Raw genomic sequence first — 25,547 nt, 5'->3', positions numbered from 1 at the left:
GAAGCTTCCAAATTATCCTTTATATTTTAGAATTCTGTGTTGACTTATATACAATAAGATGGTTTAAAAATTTAAGGAGAATCCACGTGCTTTTGGAAGAAACATAAGAAAAGAATTATTGAGGAAGCTTTAAAAATGATTGTCCTAATTCTTCGGGGAATGTATAACATAAATCATCCAAATGAAATCTAACTCGAAGAACATGCTTATTCTCCTAGCATGATTACTGTCAGGATCATTGGTATTATCTTTGTACTTCTTCTATATTGCAGATAGTTTTTTATCGTAAAATTTATGAAATAAATTCAATGACATAAGATCAAATTGAATGCCTTTGACTAACTGAAAGAGCAGACTTATCAAAGTTTTTGTACTGTGGAAACTTGCCTAAATAGCGGCATGTTTAAAACACCCCTTACATATATAGTTAGGAACTCATTGATGAGGATTTTTAGGCTGGTTAATTTTAAAACTGCAGATGAGAAGCAGGCTCCAAGGAGTGGAATTTGCTTGCCCTTTGTTGGGAAACATTTACATTTCTAAGGGAAACCTCTATCTGTAAAGATGCCTCCTCTCTGTGCCAGGAAGAAGGGGGATGGCCTTACCTCTGGAAACTCTTAATGGGCAAGGCAAGGACTTAAGTTGTTTATTGTCTGGCAATCTCATGTAACTGACCCCCCCTCCCCAAAATCCTCCTTTGTCTTTAGCTGAAGATAATATTTAAGTGGTGACTTCTGCCATTTACTCAATCCGGTTTGATTCTTATCTAAAAGTTGTGGGACTGCCCAATGGCCGGACCCTACTGGCACTGGTACCATTTTAACATTTTTGGTCTTGTAAAGAGATAACTCACATACCTATGCCTTAAATTTAGCCTTACTCTCCACCCATGTTGGCAGCAGAAGGGGCAGCAGCAACAAGCTGGCAGCAGCTCTGCCTGCCCATGGGTCCTGTCCCCATGTCAGCGGTGGCAGCAGCAGCTCCCCATGCCAGCAGCATCTCTGACTGCCCGTGGGTTGCGTCCCCATGGCAGCAGCAGCAGCTCTGACTGCCCATGGGTCCTGTCCCCATGCTATTCCACACTATTCTCTAAATAAAAGAGCACTACTGCCAGATCTTGAGAGTCCAAGAAATCTTTCTTTTGACTCCTCCGCTCACCAACCCTGCATCACTCATGATTTCAAAATATTTTAAATAACATAGAACATAGTAGTTTTTAAAAGTATTGTCTTGAAAGGTCCTAAACGAGATAGTTAATCTCTTTTTTAAAATTTCATAATTTTTTTTCTGACTTTAAAGATAATAATTCTCATTTAGACAGTTTGGAAAATACATATAAGTGTGGAACACCTTGTGAAGTTGTCATCCTTGTATTTCCATCAGTCCTACTTTATTACGCTATTGCTTAAACAAGCTGACTTCCCCATATTTTAACAGGATAAAATAAACGCTAGATTTAAAGCAAGTTATCTATCACATACCTCAAGACATCAATTCAGAGGCAAGTGATAAGAATAAGAACGGCCAGCATGGGGGAAAGAGGTCAGCTGGCTCTCCACCTTAGCATCCACATGTTTTTGACTTTCAGTCCCAGACACCCCTCAGAAATAAAACTCCGGGAGTTCTGAGACAGTGAGAAAGGCCGGGTTATGTAAACAAAACAAAACGAACACTTCTACATTTCTCTGGAGCCATCTCCCAACCAGTTTATACAGAAGTTTAGAAATAAGGGCAGATTTTAAAAAAGGGGTGAGATCCTTTAAATTCTATTTGAACACAAACAGTAAACAATAGGATTGATGTATGAACTCGATGTGTCCTAAAACTGATAACGGACAACGACCAAGTATAGGAAACTCTGAAGAGCCAATGATCAATTTAAAATGTATTTCTCTTCTTAAACTTTATTTTAAATTTCAACATCTCAAAGTATTTTAAAAAGGTATTTAAAACCACAACAAACTGCATCCACTTCAGATCCCCAGGGACAACTTAGCTTTTTAACAAAACACTTTGATAACCTTGTCGGATGTGAGAAAATTTCCCACAGCCCATCAAAGGGGTGGAAGAATATGACGGTAAAACAGACATCGAATCTATTCTGCCTAAAGAAGAATCAAGAATTTGAGAGTGAGGGAGATGTGGAGGCTGGGGAAAGAGGCCACTGGGAAATTCCCAGTGACAGCGGGAATATTCAGTATTCCATTGTATGTTGTATGTGATGCCAAAATGTAATTCTTCTGTTACCTTAAACCTTCAGTAGAGGTCTGTCTGCTACCCGCATAGCCAGCGATGTGCGGGGCGGTGAACCACTTCACCTGAAGGCAAAGGTAACCAAGAGGAGCGTAACCCCTGCAAATCTAGCCCCAGCTAGTCCTACCCCAAACCCAGCGGGAGATAGGAGGGATGACAGGACGGGTTCACAGTCACGTCTTCCGCGTGCACAAGAAGCACTACCCGCTGCCACGCTTCCCGGGGAGGGCTCACCTGCGCTCTTCTTCTCCACTCTGCGCATGCGCTTGAGCCGCTTGAGCATCCCGCGCAGGTCGGTGATGCCGTACTGAAAGGCGATCTTCTCGTACTCGCTGGGTTTCGCATTTTTCAGCAGCTCCCACACGTCTACCTCGGGTGTTTCCTCCTGCTGCTTCACCTCCCTAACCGGGGAGAACCATTGCCTAGTTTAGTAGCTGCCCACTGGCCCTTAAAGACAAGGAAAGTCGCAGTATGGCAGGTTCAGTGTTAAAAGCTCTGTGTATAGCCTGAGTAATTAAAGACGAGAAGAAAGTCTACTTGCTTTGCTGTAAGTCTCAGGGAAACTTCCAGATAGTTAAAGATCAGAAACGTGCGCTTATATTGACACTCTCATTTTCCTAGTTTAAAACACAATATTAGGGGGAGAGGAGGGTATCAGGAAATATCCTGAAGATATTTTTACTTATTTTCAAGTGGAAAGTCTAAATAAGAAGGTGAGATTTTGAGGGACTTAACACCAGTTTTCATCTAGGATATGGGTATTGAAATAATCTTGCAAAGCGGATTAAGAACTAGAAGATTTAAATATTGGTCTATGAAAGAAAAATGCTCTCTTTCTACCTTCGTTGCTGCCCTCACTCCAGCTATATGTGGAGATAGTACAAATAGAGTATTCCAAACCTTTGGATTTTGCAAATAACATTTTTTAGGCCATATTAGTAAATGTGTACACTAACCATTTTTTTTGCTGTTTTTTATACAAAAAATATTTGAAACTACCATGAAGAGTTTTTGTTTGTTTTTCACATGGTTTTTGTGGATACAGATGCTTTTTAAGAGAATTTTTTTTTTCTAAATTGTCAATGGAAAGGGCAAATGAGATAAAAAAAATTCTCTCGTATTTCATCTTAAAGTACTGTCTTGAACTTTTTTGGAAGCAAGTTTGATATGAATCATGAAAATATAAGTGTTAAACTGTAAAGCAAATGGTTAGGGGGTTCCATAAACAAGGGGAAATAGTGTAATTATCACCCCAAATTTTGATTGCTGACTAAAGAATATAGAGAACATATAAAGAACATATGTTAGTTAAAAAACAAAAAAAAAAGATTTAAAGTACACTTGTCTACCTTTATTTTAAAACCAAAAATGAAACCAAACCTCAGGAGTAAACAATCCTTAGGGAAAGAGCCTTAGTGTAAATGCAAAATGTAATTTAAATTGATTTCCTCCACTGGCTAAATAGTCCCGATTTTGTTTAAGCTTAGTTAACTTTTTTTTTTTTTTGGTGAGGAAGATTGTCCCTGAGTTAACATCTATGCCAATCTTCCTCCAGTTTGTATGTGGGATGCCACCACAGCATGGCTTGATGAGGTCCGTGCCCAGGATCTGAACCTGTGAACCCTGGACTGCCAAAGCAGAGTATTTGAACTTAACCCCTACACCAGCAGGCGGGCCCCCTTAGTTGACTGTTTTTAAAAGGTTAATTTGGAAATGTTATAGTGACTACTTACTGTGAATAAAGCTGGTTTGGATATGATTTTCCAGGAAAACCGGTCAACACATCTTAAGCATCAGTGTGAAAACAGATACATGCTATCATGTTAGCAAATGATTGATTACACATATTTGCATTGTCACATTAATTACATCTCTTTCAGAGTGTCTTGAGGAAATACTGGATTGTAATCAGGGGGAAGGGGAGGAGAATATAAATATTAACTTAGAGTTTAGGGTGGCGTTAGGCAAGGATGACTTCTGAATATCTAATTTCCATTGTCATGTAAGTCTTTTTGCCCAGTGGAGGAGGATGCTGAGGCAAATCTGGAAAATGGAAGGAAGTGAGAGGTCATTGGTCCATCAGTAACCTTTGTGGGAAGGACTAGACAGCACTATTAGGAAAATGTGCCTCTTAAAAATTCAAGACACAAGTATTATCTTCATCTCACTGAAATGATAACCACACCCTCTATTAACATGGGGGAATTGAAAAGCTCAAGAAAAATTGTCCTGAAGTTGGAATATCGGTAATAATTTGCCAGATCTACCAAATCTACTGCCGGAAAGCAGTCTAAATTTCAAATACATCTTTTAAATATTTTGCAGTAAGTCCTGGAGAATTGCATTTAAAATGTGTATGTATGTACATTTGTATTCTCTGTGGGCATTTCCTCAATCTACTTTATTAATGCTCTATTTTTGTCATATTCCAGCCTACATATAGTCCCCAAAATACAAAGTTATGCCATACTACGTTGTGTTAAATTTCTATTTCAGCCAAGAAGAATTACACACATACACATTTTAAGTATCTTCTCGACACTGGTGAAAGGATTTAAAGATATAAGACTATATTAAAATAGCTAAAACGAGACATAAGTCGAACTCTGAGACATAGCTAGATCCAGGAGGTGACTATTTATATAATGGAAGCCAGTAATAAAGATCATAATATTCAGTGTGATTTCTTAAGTTTTGTTGGTAGATTCATAAAACCGATTATCTTCACCATTTTTTTCATTTAAACACCAAAATATACCCCACTCTCCCACATTCTTAATATTATCAAATTTTGTGCACAAACACCAATAACCTCTTGTCTATTCCTTTCTGTTCTCTCCATCACCTAACTGAATTCCAAATCGCGAAATTAAAGTAGTCATCATTTTGTACTGGAATGTGAGGTAAAGGCTCCCACCTATAGCATTTCCTTAACTCATCCAGAATATATGTTTACTTACCATGGTGGCTGCACATGGCCCTATCTACATGGCTATGTTAAATTACGGTAGGGAGAAAAGTCCAAATTTCTATAGGCACACGATTAATTTCCAAGCGTTGGGATAGACGTATATAACACTCACAGTACTTTCATCTACATCAAAATTTCAATAACTTGCTGATCCAAGTGAAGTACAAAGCAGTTACAGAAATTTTATGTAGAATAAAACTTTCAAGTATTTATATATGTGAAATCCCATAACAAGATGGTGCCCAAAGGATTTACTACGATTTAGCTAGTGCCTGTTTGAAATACACTGGCTCTGTCCAGGGCAGGCAGATCTTTTGCTGTATAGAGGTGTTGGTTGTAGCGGTATTTATTCTGATAGGGATTTTGCTACACACTCTTGGAGGAGTAGCAATGGTAACCACATGTCATTACCACAATGAAAACACATGCAATTCACAATTAGTAGGAAACCACAACGAAAGTTATACTGGTGGATTAGTATAGTACATTAAATTAATGGAGTCTTATGTTAACGACGATCTAATTATGAGTCAAAGTCGTAATTAGGGGATGTAAAGAAAATGAGAACTGGAGACATGTTTGCTGCCCATTTTTTCTAGTAAATTTTTTCTTTAGTCATTTTGACCATTAATTAGATGATTTATTTTACTCTCCAAACTGCTGGTAGGACTAGTCTGTTCTTTTTTTCTTTCTTTTTCCTTTTTAGTCAGAGCATAGTGTTTAATAAGCTACTGTAACACATTTGTATTGATTGATTGTGTGTGTGTGTGTGTGTACCTTGTCTCTTTACAAATATAAGCTCTTCAAGAGAAAATATCACATTTTTGGTGGAACTGAATATTTATTTGACACGTACTATGAGTCAGGCTTTTTACATTTAATTTAATTCTCACATTAATTCTATTAAGTAGTTTTTATTCTCTACATTTACGGATGTGGAAGCCAAGTCGCAGAGGGGGCATATAATTTGATCAAAGTCATGTAATTGGTACACGGCAGAGGTGAGACTCAAATCCATCTTTCCACCAGCACCTTTTCAATGCCACAAGTATGTATTCATCCCGTTCTGGATGCCAGGCACTGGAAGCCACTGGATTTCTTTTCCTCCCATCATCTGGCATTATATTCCACACAAAGAAAGCATTTAGTGTTTTTCTGGCTAAGTATATGATTGTAGGGGGGAAAATGCTTTCTTGTCTTCCTGAAGTGTCAATTTGTGTTAGAAACGGAAGCACCAACTCTCGAAGCAGATTCAGAATATTTCTTACATCAGACACAGGAAGTGAACTGACTCAGAAAGGGAAAATTTGGATTTAAGTCCCTGCCCTGCCTCTGTCTAGTTGTGCGACTCTAAACGTCTCTGGTCCTCGGTTTCTCACCTGTAGAATGAGGAAGAGTGAGACTCACTGGAGGTCACTTCATATACTACTGCTTTAAATAAATGTGGGGGATTAATAAATATTACTGAGAGTAACGATTATGTCAAGTATCCAAGGGAGGAAAGATGTATTTGATGCTGCCAAAGTCCATCAGTGATTAATTGGCTAATAGCCATCAGTAATTAATAAACTGCACCTGTTAATGTTTCTGTTCTCAACCCAAGGATTGGAGTAGAGGTGAATTTTTTATTCATAGGGACTTGAATAAAGCCATCCAACTAAACTGAGAATAAACACAAACGCAGTTTATTACTATTTGTAATTGTTGTGAAGCATATTTAAAATTATGTTCCCTTAACAACCATCAGAGGCACTAAAACTAATAAAAAATGAACCTGAAAAGTTAAGTGAAGACTGATAGCAATATTATTTACAGTCATGCATCACTTAACGACAGGAATACATCCTGAGAAATGTGTCATAAGGTAATTTTGTTGTTGTGCAAACATCACAGAGTGTACTTACACAAACCTAGATGGTATAGCCTACTGCACACCTGGCCTATATAGTACTCATCTTATAGGACCACTGTCGAATATGCTGTCAGTCGTTCACCAAACTGTTGTTAAGTAGGGCATAACTGTATTATTAATTTAGAATTGTAGTTTTATCTGTTTTTTCACAAATTTGCTAGATAAACACAATCCCCGAAAAAAATTAATTTCTCTTTGATGCTTCTGCACTATAGTAAATAGCTATGTATAACTTTATGTAAAACACATATAATTTAGTATATGATTATATATATGCATATATACGGACAGAAATCCTATTAAATGGTTATGTACTAAATATCTATAATGAAATTCTATAAATTTTATTGTGAGAGAACATATTAAGGGAGCGTGAGTGATAATACTAAACATTTATTTCCATTTTACTATAATAATTTATCACTCCTAAAATGCACCTTTTTGGATATTTTAAACATCTCTGAAATAAAGGTGTATTTATAGTCAATAGTGTGTCATAATACACTATTCAGAGCAACTTTTTCATTGCTTAGTGATTTGTAAAATACATGTATATCTTAAGACGAATGGTGTCTTAGATTTGCTGAAATAAAGTAAATCATAAATATTATATTAAAGTAGGTCTGCCTTTTAAAATATATGTACACTTGCAGAGACTTCTACAAAAACGGCGAAATTGATTTTTTGGTCAAATATCAAAGGCAGGAGAATGGAGGCTTTCGTTATTCAATCATAACAGGGAATCAGAACTGAAATAGGAGAAATCAGAGGTTTCTAGGTATTTAAGTCCTCCGTCTCAGTTTCACATCTCCTCATCCCCAGCTAAGAAAATACGTAAAGACTCATAAAACATTTAAAAAGAAAGCTTAAAAGCATCAGCTAAAATCTTTATCAGATTAGTATGCAGTTGTTTCTCTGTCTCTTTCTTAGTCAACTCTGTTATATTCTATAAGCAAAACACATTTTAAGAAATGAAAACTTCTTTGAAAAGCATCCAGTTTAAAGGTGACTTCTCTGAGTGGGTATCTAAAAGACTTCCAGGCCACAGCGCCTCACTCCATCACTTGGTTCTCACCTACGTTTCAGGAGACCACTAAAGTCAAGCTCCCCTGCATCCTCTTGACCTTCTCCACTGTCATTAACAAAAGAAAAGCAAATCTGGGTTTAGCGCTGAGACACATACACAACAGTTTCCCCCAAACACTCTACATATGACGTATATGCAATTTTGCACCGGCACACAAGTTATGGGACTAAATGAACACAAACAATTTCTTTTCACACAAGTGACATTTTACATTTTTGGAGGATGTACTTGTGGAAAAGTAGACATGAAGAACTTGTGTTACTCTATGATTTCAGAAGGCACATTTTTGTAGATTGCATATATAAAAGTGCTTGAATTTGTGTTAAAACGGAGTAACACAAATGCACTTAAGCCAAGCAACACAAAGTACTTTGTTTTTGCAAGTTGGGGGGCTTTAGAAATATACTTGTGTAAAAAGCAAAGGACTTTTGCTGATCTCTGTTGTTCACATAAGACAGAGATTGGCTTGGAAGACAAAGTGTACCAATGTCAAACATATAAGTACGAAGCTTATATTCAAAGGTAACCTCTTTGTGTCCATCAATAGATGAATCAGATAATGTGATACCAACATAACATAAGAATGGAGCTGGTGCAGAGCTTTCTGAAAGATGCATTCCTTTCTGTTTTAAAGGGAAATAATTATAACCTCTTCATTTTCTTGTTAATATTTATACCTTTTAAAATGCATTTTTTGAAAATTTGTCTTTGAATTGTTGATGACCCTTTTGCTAGGAGTTTTTTAAAGTGCTTTCCTTTGGAGAAATGCATCTCAAATTAGGCATGCAGCCGTCTTTGTGATTTCATGGAAACCCTAAATAGAAGCTATGGGGCTGACATTTAAACGGCACTACATATTTACTTACACGTTTAATTTTTTAATGAAGATTTTGTTTCCTGCTCTTTACAAATGTTAGTTATGGTTTCTAAGAAAAGAGGCTGTGGGTTTAAAAACAGTGTGTATAACATGTGAGTCATAAGAACTGAACTCGGATCATGTGTTTTCAAAATTTCTTTAATGGCAGGTATTTGGAGAAGACCTTTCAAGATAAACACATTTCTATTATTTTAAAGTGCAAAATTTGGTAGATTACGTCTCCCTCTCCTAAAATATCCTCGTACACAGGATGAGTATAGTTTTAGATGTCTGCATTTGCTGAACCGGGGGTGAAGAGAAGGTGAAAGGAAAATAATAGGATTTAAAAGTTGTGGCTTTACAAAAATACCAATTGACTCATCGGGTAATATTAAAAATCTTTTAAAAGCAATTAAAATTTTTATTTATAATTTAGGAGGGAAATATGCCTTTTATTAGCAGACTAAATCATTGCTTTATACTAGTTTGGGATACTTTCCTTATTCAACGAAACTGTACGTGGATTCAGTCACAGCAAGAATGAAGTATTTGCTCTCATTAACGAATTTACATTATGGAAGAATTAAGCACAGAGAGTAAAATAATGGTGGTATGGGGCTAGGTACATTTCTCATAGACTAGAAAAATTTTTTCATTTTTCTTCCTTGACCCCCTGATTTTTCAGCCTCAGCAGTAGCAAAATAAATCAAACAGGTGTCCACATTTTGCCTTCTACAGTCTTCTTTATTCCAGCAGACTCAATAGTCTTTCATTTAGGATAATCCAATATTTAAATAGTGCTAACTTTAATAGGTAGCTACTTAATTGTGGTTTTCCAGACACTGGTTTAAGAGTACCATAAGTGATTTCTAGATGAAAAGCACTATAGGTTTTCTGACATTACTTAACTGATGTCATGTAAGATGTGTATCTTGATATATCTATCTTTTTTGGCCATTTGGTGGGCTATTATGCAATCCAGGAAGAAGCCACATATGAATAGGTTGAAAGTGTGTTTCTATAAGGCAACTGTGAAACCTTTAAAAATGAGAGCTTCACTATAACAAGAATATTCTTAAAAATGATCAGTATATACTTGATTTGGCTTTAAATCCATGGCTTTTCCAGAGCACTGACTTTTGAATATATGGCATGTTTGACTACAGTGAAAACAATTGTTCTCATTTGTAATATAGAGTGTGGAGGAAAAGAGTTTTGAAAATCCTCCACTTTCATGTTATACAAAACTACCTAGAGTCCCCTTTTGAAGTTACCTTCTCTTGAAAGCAGATCTGATGTCAATGTTTGGAGTAGTTCCGGTAGATTCTTTGAAAGGAAAGAAAACAATAAAATAAATACCCATTAAGAAGGCAATTTTATGTTCAGTCTCTTTCCAGGCTGGGGAGATTCTTCAGATGGAAGGAATGCCAGGTGAAGGGAGGATGGCTCTCCTCCTGGATGGCTGAGCTGATGAGACATCATACCTCATCCTCCTCACACAGAATCAATGAAAGGACTTTAGGAGTTCCCTTATCCAATTGTCATTCCACCTGCCTGCCCATTAGAATCACGTGAGGAACTTAAAAAATATCAGCTTCTTGTTCTCCCTGCTGGAGATTTTGATTCACTGGATCAAGGATGGGCGCCCAGAAATCAATAATATTAAAAAGCCATTCAGGTGATTCTCAGACATGCCCGGCCAGATGGAAGAAGCACTACTAATAACTAGATTCTTACTTAATACAGAAATCTCAACGGTGCCTCCACACACGATCATCCAGCTTCTGCTTGACATCTATCAGAATGGGAATCTCGTTCACAACCTCCAGTTGTGTCTACATAACTTTAGTGAAACAGGTCATGCTAATGTTAAGACAAAGATCACCTTCTCACAGTTTTCACCTTTTGATTCTAATCTGCCTAAATGCTTGAGTGCATGGAAAATGGCCTTTTCCTTCTTCTGTGTGGCAGCCCTTCCCTTATTTACGAGTTATATATGTCTGACTTCCTTCACTCACACATTCAAACTGAATAGAGCGTGGTATCTGGGTTCCATCCTGCTAGTTACTCTATTCCAGAAGGGATCCCAGTAGAGGTATGGTGCCCATGGCCAAAGACATTATTCCAAATGTGGAACAAGTAGCATGTTGCAGAGAAGAGTATTATTTCCTAAACCTAGATCCCATACCACTTATAATGGCCCAGTTTTAAATTACACCAGCTTTGTCTTTTGTAGTTATATCTCACTTTGGATTCAACTTGAGTTTATGATCTTTGCTGCCACGTCAACTTTACCTTTGTATACTTATAGAAGTGAAATTTTTTCCAATCCATATGTACACCTTTACATTTATCCTTATTAAATTCACTCTGGGCAGTACACAGAACATATGGATGGAGAACTTCCCTATCTGACATTAGTCCTTATAAGAGAAATCCTCCCTTCCACCTGGGTATCCTGAAATCCTCATACCATATTAACTTATCTCCAAACCTGAATGGAAATAGTGGACCCAATGAAACAGGTAAATTTAGTAGCAGCAAAATAATGGCATGCATCAGCCCTTATCTGGGAGATTGAAGGAATATAGATAGCATGGACAAGTGATACTTAGCAATAAAATCCCCCGAGTTCTATTTTTAAATTGTCTCATAATTTAATTCAGAAGGCTTGCTGAGAGTACCACAATTAGAAACACACACATTTTTAAAGGAAACTTTATTTTTAAAATCTCGTAGTATTAAATGACCTTCTTCTGCTCTATCCCCACATACCCGATAAAGAAAAAAAAAAATCACATTTGCCTGGACAAGAAAGCTCTCTTACCATGTACTTCAAGATCAAATGAACAGCTGTCAAACTTATCCTTATAGGTGACCTCACATCTGTAGTTTCCTGCAAAGTTTTCTTTGGCTTTGATGATCTGCATCTCAAAAGTGTACACCTGTAATGAAATGTATCAAGACATATTTCAGCCCTACCTTGCCAACAGAAAAAGCCCATCACATTTCAGTTATTTTCCAAATTGCTCAGCAAAGGTTTAAAGATGTGTCTGTATCTGGGGATTCCAGTACAATGCTTTCAATATAGGAGAGATCAATGTGCTCCTCAGCCCCTGGGTACATCATAGCAACCATGCCAGAATATGGACACTGGGAATGGTAACTCCAGAGAATTTTTGGGGGCTGAAATCTCTCAAAGCTGAAACTGAAAATGACCTATTATGGACACAGAAGGAATGAGCTAGCCTGTTCCAGGAGTTCAGGGCCATACCCGACTATGCCTTTCAAAGGTTTCCTTCAGCTGGAGGTGCTTTCCAGCTTTGCTGGCCAGGTCCATCCATTTCCCTTTGAACCATTTGATAGTGGGCTTTCTAAGAAGATCTTCAGCCTTGACTTTGGCTATAAAGGTGATATTTTCACCTAGAAAAAGCACAAGTGATTCAGATTATGGTTTAAAAATTGCCGTTTGTTTTGCTCTCAACTGGAAGGAATTATACAGAACTGCACTACATACACTCTGATGTGACTGGTGCCCCTGGAATTGTGCAATGAAATGGCCCTGATATTTTTATGAGTACCCTAGAAGTTCTTAGGATACTCCATCTTATTCTGCTCTTGAGGTTTATGGAGCAGAAAAGGAGCAATGGGTTAATTAGTGGAAATAATTTTTGTTTAGTTTTATATAATATATATAAAATAAAAATGGAAAAATGGACAATCTCAAAGAAGTGGATAAATTCCTAGAAACATATAACCTACCAGGACTGAATCATGATGAAACAGAAAATCTGAACAGACAAATTACTAGTAAGGAGATTGAATCAGTAATCAAAAACCTCCCAACAAACAAAAACCCAGGACCAGATGGCTTCACTGGTGAATTCTATCAAATATTCAAAGAAGAATTAATACCAATCCTTCTGAAACTCTTCCAAAAAATAGAAGAGAAAGGAATTCTTTTAAACTCATTTTATGAGGCCAGCATTACCCTGATACCAAAATCAAACAAGGACATCACAAGAAAATAAAATTACAAGCCAATATCCCTATAAACATAGATGCAAAAATCCTCAACAAAATATTAGCAAACCAAATTCAATAACATATCAAAAGGATCATACACCATGATCAAGTGGGATTTATTCCAGGGATGCAAGGATGGTTCAATATCCACAAATCAGTCAATGTGATACACCACATTAACAAAATGAAGGATAAAAATCATATGATCATCTCAACAGATGCAGAAAAAGAATTTGACAAAATTCAACATCCACTTATGATAAAAACTCTCAACAAAGTGGGTATAGAAAGAACATACCTCAACATAAAAAAGGCCATGTATGACAAACCCATGGCTAACATCATACTCAACAGTGAAAAGCTGAAAGCCTTTCCTTTAAGATCAGGAACAAGACAAGGATGCCCGCTTCCACCACTTTTATTCAACATTGTATTGTAAGTTCTAGCAAGAACAATTAGACAAAAAAAAAAAAAAAAAAAAGAAAGAAAAGAAAGAAAGAAAGGACATCCAAATTGGAAAGGAAAAAGTAAAACTGTCATTATTTTGCAGATGATATGATATTATATATATAAAACCCTAAACACTCCATCAAAAAACTGTTAGAACTAATAAAAGAATTCAGTAAAGTTGCAGGATACAAAATCAATACACAAAAATTTGTTGTGTTTCTTGACACTAGTAACAAGCTATCAGAAAGAGAAATAAAGAAAACAATCCCATTTACGATTGTATCAAAACGGATAAAATACCTAGGGATAAATTTGACCAAGAAGGTGAAAGACCTGTATATTGAAAACTACAAGAACTACAAGTAATGAAAGAAATTGAAGAGGACACAAATAAATGAAAAGATATTCCATGTTCATGGGTTGGAAGAATCAATATTGTTAAAATGTCTATACTACCCAAAGCAATCTATAAATTCAGTGCAATCACTATCAAAATTCCAATGGCATTCTTCAAAGAAATAGAACAAATAATCCTAAAATTTTTATGGAACCACAAAAAAACTGCAAATAGCCAAAGCAATCTTGAGAAAGAAAAGCAAAATTGGTGGCTTCACACTCCCTGATTTCAAGCTACAGTAGTCTCCCTTTAATGACTGTTTGAGTTATCTGTGGCCAACTGTGGTCTGAAAATATTAAATGGAAAATTCCAGGAATAAACAGTAAGTTTTAAATTGCGCACTGTTCTGAGTAGTGTGATGAAATCTCTCACTGTCCTGCTCAGTCCTGCCCAGGACATGAATCATCCCTTTGTTCAGTGTATCCACACTGTGTATGCTACCCACTCTTTAAACACTTACTAGCCATCTTGCTTATCAGATCAACTGTTGTGTTGTCACAGCGCTTGTGTTCAAGAACCTCTTATTTTACTTAATAATGGCTCCAAAGCCAACTTTATTGTTAGTGATTGTTATTAATCTCTTACTGTACCTAATTTATAAATTAAACTTTATTGTAGGAGTGTATGTATATGAAAAAACAGTATATATAGGGTTTGGTACTATCTGTGATTTCAGGCATCCACTGGGGGGTCTTGGAACGTATCTCCCATGGATAAGGGGGGAATGCTGTATATTACAAAGCTGTAGTAAGTCAAATAGTAAGGTGTTGGCATAAAAACAGACACATAGATCAATGGAACAGAATAGAGAACCCAGAAATAAGCCCATGCATAAATGGTCAATTAATTTATGAAAAAGGAGCCAAGAATATACAATAGGGAAAGGACAGTCTTGTCAACGAATGGTATTAGGAAAACCGACAGCCACATGCAAAAGAATGAAACTTGACCACTATCTTATACCATACACAAAGATTAAAATGGATTAAAAATTGAACATAAGACCCGAAACCATAAAACTGTTAGGGTAAAGCATAGCTGGTACTCCTTGACATAGCTCTTGGCAATGATTTTAAATCTGACACCAAATGCAAAAGCAACAAAAGCAAAAATAAGTAAGTGGGACTACATCATACTAAAAAGCTTCTGCACAGCAAAGGAAACCATCAACAAAAGGAAAAGGTAACCTACTGAGTGGGAGAAAATATTTGTAAATCATACATCTGATAAGGGGCTAATATCCAAAATATATAAATAACTCATACAACTCAATAGCAAAAAAGCAAACAATCCCATCAAAAAATGGGCAGAAGATCTGAATAGACATTTTTCCAAAGAAGACATACAGAAGGCCAACAGGTATATGAAAAGATGCTCAACATCATTAATCATCAGGGAAATGCAAATCAAAAACCACAGTGAGATATCACTTCACACCTGTTAGAATGGCTATTATCAAAAAGACAAGAAATAACAAGTGTTGGTGAGGATGCAGACATAAGGAAATATTTATGCACTGTTGGTGGGAATGTAAATTGGTGCAGGCATTATGGAAAACAGTATGGAAGTTCTTCAAAATAGAACTACAATAAGATCCAGAAATTCTACATCTAGATATTTATCTGAAGAGAATGGAAACACTAACTTGAAAAGATAAATGCATCCCCATGTTCATTGCAGCATTATCTACAATAGCCAAGGTATGGAAACAAGCTAAGTATCCATTGATGGATGAATGAATAAAGAAATTGTGTTATATACACACAATGGAATATTACTCAGCCATAAAACAAGAAAGAAATCTTGCCATTTGTGACAACACGGATGGAACTCGAGGGCATTATGCTCAATGAAATAAGTCAGACAGAGAAAGACAAATACTGTATGATCTCTCTTATATGTGGAATCTAAAAAAACAGAAGAAAACAAACTCATAGATACAGAGAACAGATTGGTGTTTGCCAGAGGGAGGGGGTGGAGGGTGAGAGAAATAGATGAAGGGGATCAAAGGAAGAAAGAAAATGAAGTTGCCTTCCTCATAAAAAATAAATAAAATTAAAAGGGAATCACTTTACAAATTTACTGTGTTCACAAGTAGTGATGTTTAAAAGGTACCTCATTTGTAGTTTTCTGAGCACTTTCCAATGTATTAATTATTACAGCAAAAAACAGAGAGGAAAACCCCACAAATATATGGACTTTTTTCCATCCTTTTTGTTAGGCAACATGATGGGAAGTCTGGAATTACAGGAACGTGACTAAATGAAACTGATCTTTTTGAATTAAACCTGCCTGTTTGTATTAACTGATTAGACTCTAAGGACATCAAAACCCTAGACCTGCGGCCTGTCTAGCATTCTGTGTCTTCCAGAAACATGAGGGAAGCAAGCTTCCATTCCTGTGCAGTGTGCTTCTACATTCTAGAACTAAAAGAAACAATTTTAGAATAGAGTCAGCTACGTGCTCATTTTCATAATATTTAGTAAGTGCCAAAGAGTAATTATGATCACAATATATTCCCTATAAAAATTTATTTAGTTAAAATTCTTGGTCCCCCAAGTCCTTGTCTAACTCACCACCCTGTTTATTTTCTTCACGGCACTTGGCTTTTGTGATTATCTGTTTATTTGATTAATTTCTTGTTGTCTGCTCCTCCCATTAAGACTGTAAGTTCTGAGTACTCACATGTTATGCTCAGTGTTCAGCATAGTGCATAAAAGAAGAGCTGTGATCAATATTTTTTGAATAAATATCTCCAAAATCAAACCATCTATCTAACTAGCTTCCTCTGAGATACTACACATTATGATCTAGCATGTGTGCATCATCATAGCTTTTGTAATCATCTTGCAGAAAGGCGCATGCCAGAATGACAGCAAACACTGGCTCAGAACTTTAAGATATGCCAGACAGTGTTCAAAGTACTTCACAGGTAGTATTACCCCCATTTTACAGACGAGGAAATTGATTTGAACCCAACCGGGCTGCGGGGTTCAGGCACTCAACGACTAGGAGCTAAAAGTCACCGCAATGATAGCCGCCACTCTTCTTTTCAGGTTATAAAAAAGCAGGATTTAGTATATATGTCCAATGGAGCATTATTCAGCCGTAAAAAGGAAAGGAAGTACTGATTCAGGCTATAACTTGGATGAACCCCAAAAACATGCTAAGTGAAAGAAGCCAGACACAAAATGTCACATATTGTGTGATTTCACTTAAATGAAATATCTAAAATAAGGGAAACCATAGAGACAAAGCAGATTCATGGTTGCCAGGAGCTTGGAGGAGTGAGAATGGGGAGTAACTGCTTAGTGGAGTACACAGTTTCTGTTTGGGTCACGAAAAAGTTTTGGAACTAGATATAGGTAGTGGTTGCACAACACTGAGTGTAATACTAGCCATTGATTGTTCACTTTAAAATGGTTAATTTTATTTCACGTGAATTTCACCTCCATTTAAAAAAAAATGCAGGATTTAATACTCACCAACTTTCACTGCTCCTGACTGAGGCTTTTCCACTAACAGGGTGGACAGCTGAGAATTGGCATTCTGTTTATCTTGATCTTCCCCAGCAGGTGAGTCACCAAGAGACCATTCTAATGAGCAGAAAGGAGGAAAAGGATTATTTCAGGGCCGGGTCTTTCTTAGGCAGACTTACCTGGGTTTGTTGGTCTCATCCATGGGAAGCTTTACTTTGTCTAATAAACCTGGATAAATGTAACATCATTCTTTCCACCTATCTCCCCCAGCTATCAGTAGAGAGTGACAGATCCCCGTTCTTACAGAGATATCTCTTCCATGGTGGGATAAAGGAACATTTTCTAATTCTTAGGAATAGTAAAACTTTTCAGGTAAGTCGTTGCTCTGTCCTTGTTGGCAGCCGTGGTTCCTTTGTTTCCCCAACCTGCCTGTCGTCTAACAGATAAATAACGGTGGGAAGTATGTTAAAGCAGTACTCTTAGTACTTCTCCAGGTGACTGACTATAAGCCCATATCTATACAATAGAATTGGATGGGTCAGTTTGCAGGTTAACTGGGAAGCGTCAGACAGCCAAGCCTGGCCTGGTACTTTTAGATTCCTGCTGTTGTATGATTAGACAATTCTATGAGGGTTGTATAGATGTGGCCATAGTTTGACAATTAAGTAACAGACCATGACCTGCAGGTACATATTTCAGGAGTACAAGGAGCGTCCTGTAAAAAAGGAAAAACCCCAAAAAAATAGAAAGTGAAATATATTCTTTGAGGCTTTCCCATGAAGAGAGACAAGCTGGAAGTGAAGTTTATTGTGCATTTTCTATTTTGCACTCCAGGTGCTTATCTGGTATTAATCAGCAGTCAACTCCAATGAGAAGGGCAGGAGAGAGAACTGGAGCTAGTCCCTCTGTCTCCGAGAGCTGAATGCAGAGAAGTTCAGTTTCCGCCACTTAATAACTGGAAAAAAAATGTATGGTTGCCAACTCTCTACCTGTTAATGTTTCTTGAAAAGAAGGAAGTGTATATTTAGTTATTTTAGTTTCATGTACCAATCATGCTTAGTATTTGTATCTATAGGAGACCACCACTTTCACAACGAAGTTATGTAATGTAGTCACATGGTTACACAATTTTTTTTAATACCCAAGTTGATGTTAAAATTTTATGTTGTGAGTGTCTGTGATCTTAATAGCAATAATGAGTATGGCGGTCATTCATATTTGCAACATGAGGGTGGGAATTGTTATTGTTTTGTTCATTTCTATACCTGTAAGTGCCTGCAAAAGCGCCTGGCCCAGAGGAGGATCACAGTTGACCCTCAACAAAACTTGTTGAATGAATGAATGACCTCACAGAATGCAACAGGATGCATTTGTAGGAGTTTTATCAACTTTATGTAAAGTTCTATAAAAATGTGTATTATTATCTAATTCAGCACATCTCAGTGATGGAGATTTTAAAAGTTTTTTAATCACTGTGTAATGCAAATGTTAAAAAGTAGTTATAATAAAACCAAGAAACCTGTGGTATATGTGGCTAGATTCCTGAATTTATGTGTGTGTGTATCATGCAAAATTAATTGTTTCTCAATACATTAGTTTTTTTGTAAGAGAAAATGTAAGGAAAGATTGCTTTAAAAGCTACAAACTGAATAAAACAGAGATTAGAGTCAATACAGCTTCAAGAAATGAGGTCAGTAGTGATTATATTAGGATGGGGCCGGGACACTTGGCTCCAGGCGTGTGCTCACCTGAATCTTTTCTTTCCAGGGCCCGACTACCCAAACCTGAAAGGAAAGCGGGATTTGGGTGATGCAAGGGGAAGGGGGTGGAAATGGAGGGTAGACTTCAACCTTCTTGGATTCCCCCGAACCCTGTCTCTTCTCATCATGGGGAGAAAAAGCTAGAAGTTGGCTTGGATGAAAAAATCAGTAGAGCTTCAACTATGAAAGCATCTATAAAAAGTATGTGTCTTCTTTAAAAAAATGTTGATAAAATTTAAAAATCCAAATAGCTAAAGAACAGAGAAAAGGAGTATATAGCTGGAAATAGAAAATAAACATTTTTGCCCCTAAAATTTACACCCAAGATTTACTAGTCATTTATTTTACAAAGAAAGCCTCTTTTAAGAACTTTTCTCATGTAAAGCGAAAATTGCCATGAAAGCCCTTTTCCCTCTTGGTGGTGGTACTGGCAAAACCTGGTGGTCCTGCTCTGCACATTTTCTCACCAAGGTGCTCTGCCTTTTCTTTTCTTTTACTGTCAATTAATAATAAATTACAAAGTGGGGAAAAGGGGTGGAATTATCCTAACCTGGAGGCAGGGCACTAGGCGGGAAGGTTTCCTCTTCATCTGAAACAAGAAATAGGAACAAAATGTCAAGGAGAAAAGGACTTCGTCTTGAGTATCCTGAGAAAAGAGAAATCTGAAACAGAAGAGGAGAAACTAAACAAAACACTTTCAACTGATGAGTAAGCCTTAGAAGACTTGGTACCTGAAAAATTAAATGTGAGTATTTCAGGCCAAAGAGAAAAATAAATAAAAAAGGTGAGAGAGGAGAGTAATCCAATGAAAGCGTAGACAAATATGGAACTCTATGCAAGTGTTTTATGTAATTGTAGGTTAAGAAAAAAACTAATGCTGAAATTCTAACCTTGAGGAAATCAACAACAGAGTCACTTTTCAAGTTCTTGTCTTGTGACTAAGGTCAATCATAGACATAATTCATATACCACGATCATTTGGACACAGACAGAAAAGCAAATATGTACTGTTTGAGAACTCGTTACCCGCCACTCCAAAAACCTTGTGATTAATTCCCCTTCTGTATTTAGGAAACAAAAATCAACATTAACTAATATAAATCAATTTGCAGTACTTACAAAGTTCACCAATAATTATTTTAGGAACTTTATAAGCATTTTCCCAAGATTATATTGGTGTTGGTCAATGTATAATTTTTTAAATATTTACCCATGCACATTTGTGAAATTCAAAAACGCCTTGTAGTGTTTATGTGCAGAGGCACTGAATATTCCTCCTTTCTAAAATGTCTGAATTTCAAAGTGTCTTTACATTTTAGATGCTTAAACAGGCATTTGAGGTTATCTGAACCTCTGCCCCTCCCCTCCCAAAGCATGAAGACTAGTGTCAGTGTAGGTGATATTAATCTTTGTACTTAAAATACTGCAATAATTGTGGATTTCAAAATGCAAACTTATATGATTGCATAAAATAGAATACAGAAAAAACATGCACTGTAAATTAAAAAGTGCTTTAAAAAACTTCTGAGGGCCAGCTCTGGTGGCCCAGTGGTTAAATTTGGTGCACTCCGCTTCAGCAGCCTGGATTCACAAGTTTGGTTCCCGGGCATGGACCTACACCACTCATCAGCCATGCTGTGGTGGTGGCCCACATACAAAAGAGAAGAAGATTGGCACAGATGTTAGCTCAGGGAGAATCTTCCTCAAGCAAAAAAATAACTCCTGAAAAGAAGAGGTAAAATAGCCGTTTTTGGATAATCTATTAGAATATTTACGACAAATATTATTTACCAGCCTGAAATTTCATTCCTAAAAGTCAATCAGAGATATGTTTTATTACTTTTTAACAAAATAACTACTGTAATATAGACAGAACTTAATGTTAAATCTTCAGAACCCAAGAGGTGATTCACTGGATAGTGTGAGATTCGGAATTCTTCAGAGGAAACTTTCTGTGGTCAAAGAAGCTTGGAAAACGCTAGGCTAAATAAAGTTAAATGCTTGTATTTTATTGTATTGTGTGTGTGCGTTTACTGAGGGATAGCTCAAAGCCTTCAGCTTTGTGTTAATATGTGTAGGCACTGGGGGTAGAGGCAAGAAATGATATAGCAGTTAACATCTATTAAACAGTTCACTTTTGAATCCTTTTATCTGGGAATATCCATTCACACGCCATGAAATCACGCATCTGAGGAAGTGTACGTATTCCTGAGCTGTCAGGGAATTCTATATTTCAGAAGACTGTTAGATAGCTAAAACTTCACATAACCAAAAATAAAATACCTTGCAACTTTTCCATATTATTTGCCATTAATTTAATTCAGTGTTAGTATTTTATTCTTGCAACCTATTTGAAGACTTTTATTTACTGAAATATGTAAAGAATCTTGATTTAAAGTCCTGTAAAAATTCTTGAAAATGAAGTTTTAAAAGTCAACCAAATCTTAGAAAGGAGCTTGCTTTATTACATGCAAACTAGACACTAGAACCATTTGCAGTCAAATGGACACTTCAAGTTGTACAAGTTTTGTGGGGATTTTTTGTTTGTTTGCTTTGTGTACAGTGCATAACGAATCCTTGAGTCAACTGTTAAGAATGTGACATGATTGAAAAAAGAGTATTCACATCCTTTTGTAAAACTAAGATGAAAGGATAATCCATTTTTTAAGCAAAAATTTGATGGGTGAGTAGTTTCAATGTTGACTAAATGTTAAGAGTATTTGGGGGGTCAGGCACAATTACTTTAGACTTTTAAGGTACCACATATTAAAGCAGTAGTTCAAAGTATCATGAAATGATACTTGAGAAGATCCAACGGTTACTTTCAAACAGCAATTACTTCTCAGCTGGCAATATTTGATTCTTTGTACATAAATCTTCAAATTTACTGAAGTGCCAGAAAATGTAATTGACAGGGGGGAAAGCTTACCGTTTTCCTTTTTTTAAAAGTAGCTTTGGTCCTGGCATCCCTTTAAGGTTGGGAAATGTAGTTAAGATGTTGGGATCCCGACCTGAAATTCTTGAAAAGTTGCCTGGTTGAATTTGGTTGAATTGTATGAGAATGAAAGGTTTAATTGTTCTTATTTACCATGCAAGAACAGATTTCCTGCTAGAGGGGAAATTGAATATCTGAGTCTTTTGCATTGTGACTAATTCAGTAACACGTATATGAAAGGCATGGTATTACACAAAGAATATTTTCAAACCAAACCAAACAAAATACAATATGTAAGTCATAGTTTCTTTTTTTCTATTTAGAAGTGACTACAATGACGATGAAAATGTACACATCTGGTTTTGGCTCTTTAGAATACAGGGTACCGGAAGACCACAGACCACAGAGCAGTAGAGCTGTCTCCTCTAGCTACACAGAGGGGAGATTTACCAAAGCAGAATTTTGTTTGTCTTTAAGTCATGGGAAAATAGCATCTGTAAAACCGTAAAAATGATTCTTTAAACAACTGAAGTTCCCAGAGAAGAACGCCTGGAAAGTCAGGAAAGAACTCAAGTCTCATATTACAAGCCTGGGATTTTGCGGGGGCGGGGCAGGGGTACACGTGAAATCTGGAATGCGAGGAAGGGAACTCCGGCGATGGTTGAATGTGTACGTTATTGAAATTCTCCACACTCTCTTGGGAATAAAATAACTTCTACCTATGTTTGATTTCAATTGCCTTTTTAAATTAATTTTTTAAGTAAAACAAATTTGGGACAATTGCTGAGATTTCAGAATAAAGAATAAAAAGTATATAAAATTAAGATAGAAGTGACTGTAAATAGGCCTCAGTTAAATACCTTGCTTGATTTAGACAAATTTATGAATTCTTCAAGCAGTAACTATTGGTGTACACGACCAAAATTAACAGCAGCAACAACAACCACAGATGGGAGACAATAACAGGTAACATTAATTCAGCATGTTTTGAGGCATTTGATTAATTTATCCTGTTTTCTTATTGAGAAGATATATGCCTTCACACTTTGATGCTATTGAATCAGGATTCATCTTACAATGAATACATTTACTTAATGACTTTTTTCTCCCTCAAATCTTTTAAATCAATGTTGCATTTTATAACAGCTGTATCTTAGAATTGAAAAGTATGGTGATATTAATTTTTAACCAAGTTCATTACAAAGAAATAATGTAATTAGAATACACGGGTAAAGCACAGAGGCTTTTTAGTAGATGGTTGATTGCTTTGATACCTAAAGGAAAAATTGCACAAAAATATTTTAGCATGCTAGTGAGAAGCGCCAAGATAATGTTATTGCAAATGTAAAGGGACCTAAATGAAAAAAATAATAATAATCATTCTTTTAAGTAAAAAGAGTTATAATTTGGGGCCAGCCCCATGGCCTAGTGGTTAAGTTCTGCACGCTCTGCTTCAGTTGCCCGGGTCCAGTTCCTGGGCACAGACCTACACCACTCATCGGCAGCCAAACTGTGGTGGCAACCCACATACAAAATAGAGGAAGATCGGCATGGATGCTAGCTCAGGGCGAATCTTCCACAAGCAAAAAGAGGAAGACTGGCAACAGATGTTAGCTCATAGCAAATCTTCCTCAGGAAAAAAACAGTTATAATTTAGGAGAAATTTACTGGAACTGCTGCTGATTTACTTCCTGATCTGCCAATCACATTTACCCCAAAGGAAAGACTCTTGTCTCAAGTTATGTGAGATCCTTAATATGCACAGGGTTCACAGGGTTGAGTTATGATAGTTTATGTGGTAATGTTAATGTTAATGCCCAGAAAAAGAAAGTAACTTTTTACTTCCTTTGCTGTGATTACCAAAAGCAGTTATTTTTCTAGAAGACAAACAAAAGAGGCAGTAACTATTCTAATTGGGTTTACCTAAAAATATACAGACTATAAACTAATAAGATGCAAAAATAAAAGTGAAAAAAATATATCAGAACTTAGGCATTGAAATGAGTACTGATCTTCAAAGTGGTCGCTGATTCTATGCTGCTGGCATGTTTGGAAACACCTACAGGACCAGTTTTGAAACTTCCCACAGGGCCAATTAAAGCACAGAGGAGACAGTCTCATTACCCTATGTTCACACATGCAATGTTGGTTGATCAAAAAAAAAGTATGATCCCATTTGAGCACCCATATTATTCTCTACACATGGCTCTCTGTGACAACTGTCTGCTTTCAAAGCTGAAATCCACTGTCCTCTGCTGATGGTCATTCTCCCCTCTAAGCTCCCTAAAGTCGGCTTCTGGAGGGCAGGACCCAGTGCCCACACCTGCGCCTAGCACATAGTGAACAGTCAGTAAATACCTGCTGAATACATGAACGTGAGAACAAAGGCAGATCTTTGGCTCCACTGAGGATATAGAAAAGAATCTATACTTTGCATTCCATTGATTTTCCACCTGTCATTTTTCTGGAAGAATTCTAAGCCACAGCAGCGTTATTTTTATGAGGACATTGCCTTCCAGTATGAACACTCTGAAGGGGATTTGCAGATCTAAATTCTGGTATTGCTGTTTGATTAAACACGTTTCTTTATTCTCCTCCCTATTGTTTGAATTCCAGGACAAAGTGGGCAGTGTTAGGGAGCAGGATAACGGGTTGGACAAGTCCAGAAGCAAGCAAACAAATACTAAAACCTCTTTCTGGGAAATCAGCTGTTTCCCAAACAGAGAGTCTTAGTAAATGTGAAAAAGTTGGCAAATCCAACCAAAAACACTACTTATAAGACTTATATCAGAACCAAACAACATTCTGTGGTTACCAAAAAATTTTTAGGACATTTCCAAGCTGTTGCATTTCAGGCAATCAGGGAAAGATATTAAGGCTGCATTATTGTGAATAATGTTCTTAATAGTGACTGTCTTGGAGTTATTAATTGAATTTAGTTCAACTAACTAGATAGAGGCCTAACTAAGTGCTGAAAATGTACTAATATTCAGCTGTGACCATTTTCAATAGCTTCGAGTTGGTTTTACATCACCCATCTCTTCCGAGGGTGAGCATTCATAACGCATGGTTCTGGTACCTCATTCTGATCTCACTGACAAAGAGTATGCATGGGATGTTCATCCTCCTGCCCAGAAAACATGTTAAATGGAAGAAAAATCTATCCAGATTACCGTCATCTATATGATCTGCAGCTAAGCCAGTGTGAAAAATTCAATTGTTCATTCATTAGGAGATTGCCGCATGCAGCTCTCTGTCAGACACTGAAAGAAATGAGATGAAGGGCACAGAGCAGAGTTAAGACATGGTACCTGACTGTCAAAAAGCTTACAACCTGTTAGGAAAAGGAGGGAACCGTTAATAAGTGACTAAGTGGAGGAAAGAGTGATTTAACGACAGCAGCAACAGGTCCAAGAGTAGT

General features: G+C 36.7%; 1 protein-coding gene across 17 annotated transcripts in view; it reads right to left on the bottom strand.

Annotated features, from left to right (window-relative positions):
* The window catches only part of MYBPC1 (myosin binding protein C1), an 86,875-nt gene that overhangs the window by 39,580 nt on the left and 21,748 nt on the right, over positions 1 to 25,547 (bottom strand). For 9 of the 17 annotated variants that reach the window (XM_023631811.2, XM_014736769.3, XM_070254019.1 and 6 more), the window contains 8 exons: positions 19,742 to 19,780; positions 19,180 to 19,215; positions 17,438 to 17,548; positions 12,354 to 12,502; positions 11,907 to 12,024; positions 10,354 to 10,405; positions 8,212 to 8,268; positions 2,488 to 2,654 (listed from right to left, as the gene is read on the bottom strand). In XM_023631811.2, the coding sequence (XP_023487579.2) occupies positions 2,488 to 2,654; positions 8,212 to 8,268; positions 10,354 to 10,405; positions 11,907 to 12,024; positions 12,354 to 12,502; positions 17,438 to 17,548; positions 19,180 to 19,215; positions 19,742 to 19,780 (729 nt within the window). The remainder of the gene's footprint in view (positions 1 to 2,487; positions 2,655 to 8,211; positions 8,269 to 10,353; positions 10,406 to 11,906; positions 12,025 to 12,353; positions 12,503 to 17,437; positions 17,549 to 19,179; positions 19,216 to 19,741; positions 19,781 to 25,547) is intronic. The other 8 variants (XM_070254026.1, XM_070254029.1, XM_070254023.1 and 5 more) reach the window with 1 other exon arrangement.

Source organism: Equus caballus, chromosome 28, assembly GCF_041296265.1.
Source record: "Equus caballus isolate H_3958 breed thoroughbred chromosome 28, TB-T2T, whole genome shotgun sequence".
Taxonomy (NCBI): domain Eukaryota; kingdom Metazoa; phylum Chordata; class Mammalia; order Perissodactyla; family Equidae; genus Equus; species Equus caballus.
Note: the sequence above shows the minus strand (reverse complement) of the source record. Positions and strands in the feature narration are given on the sequence as shown.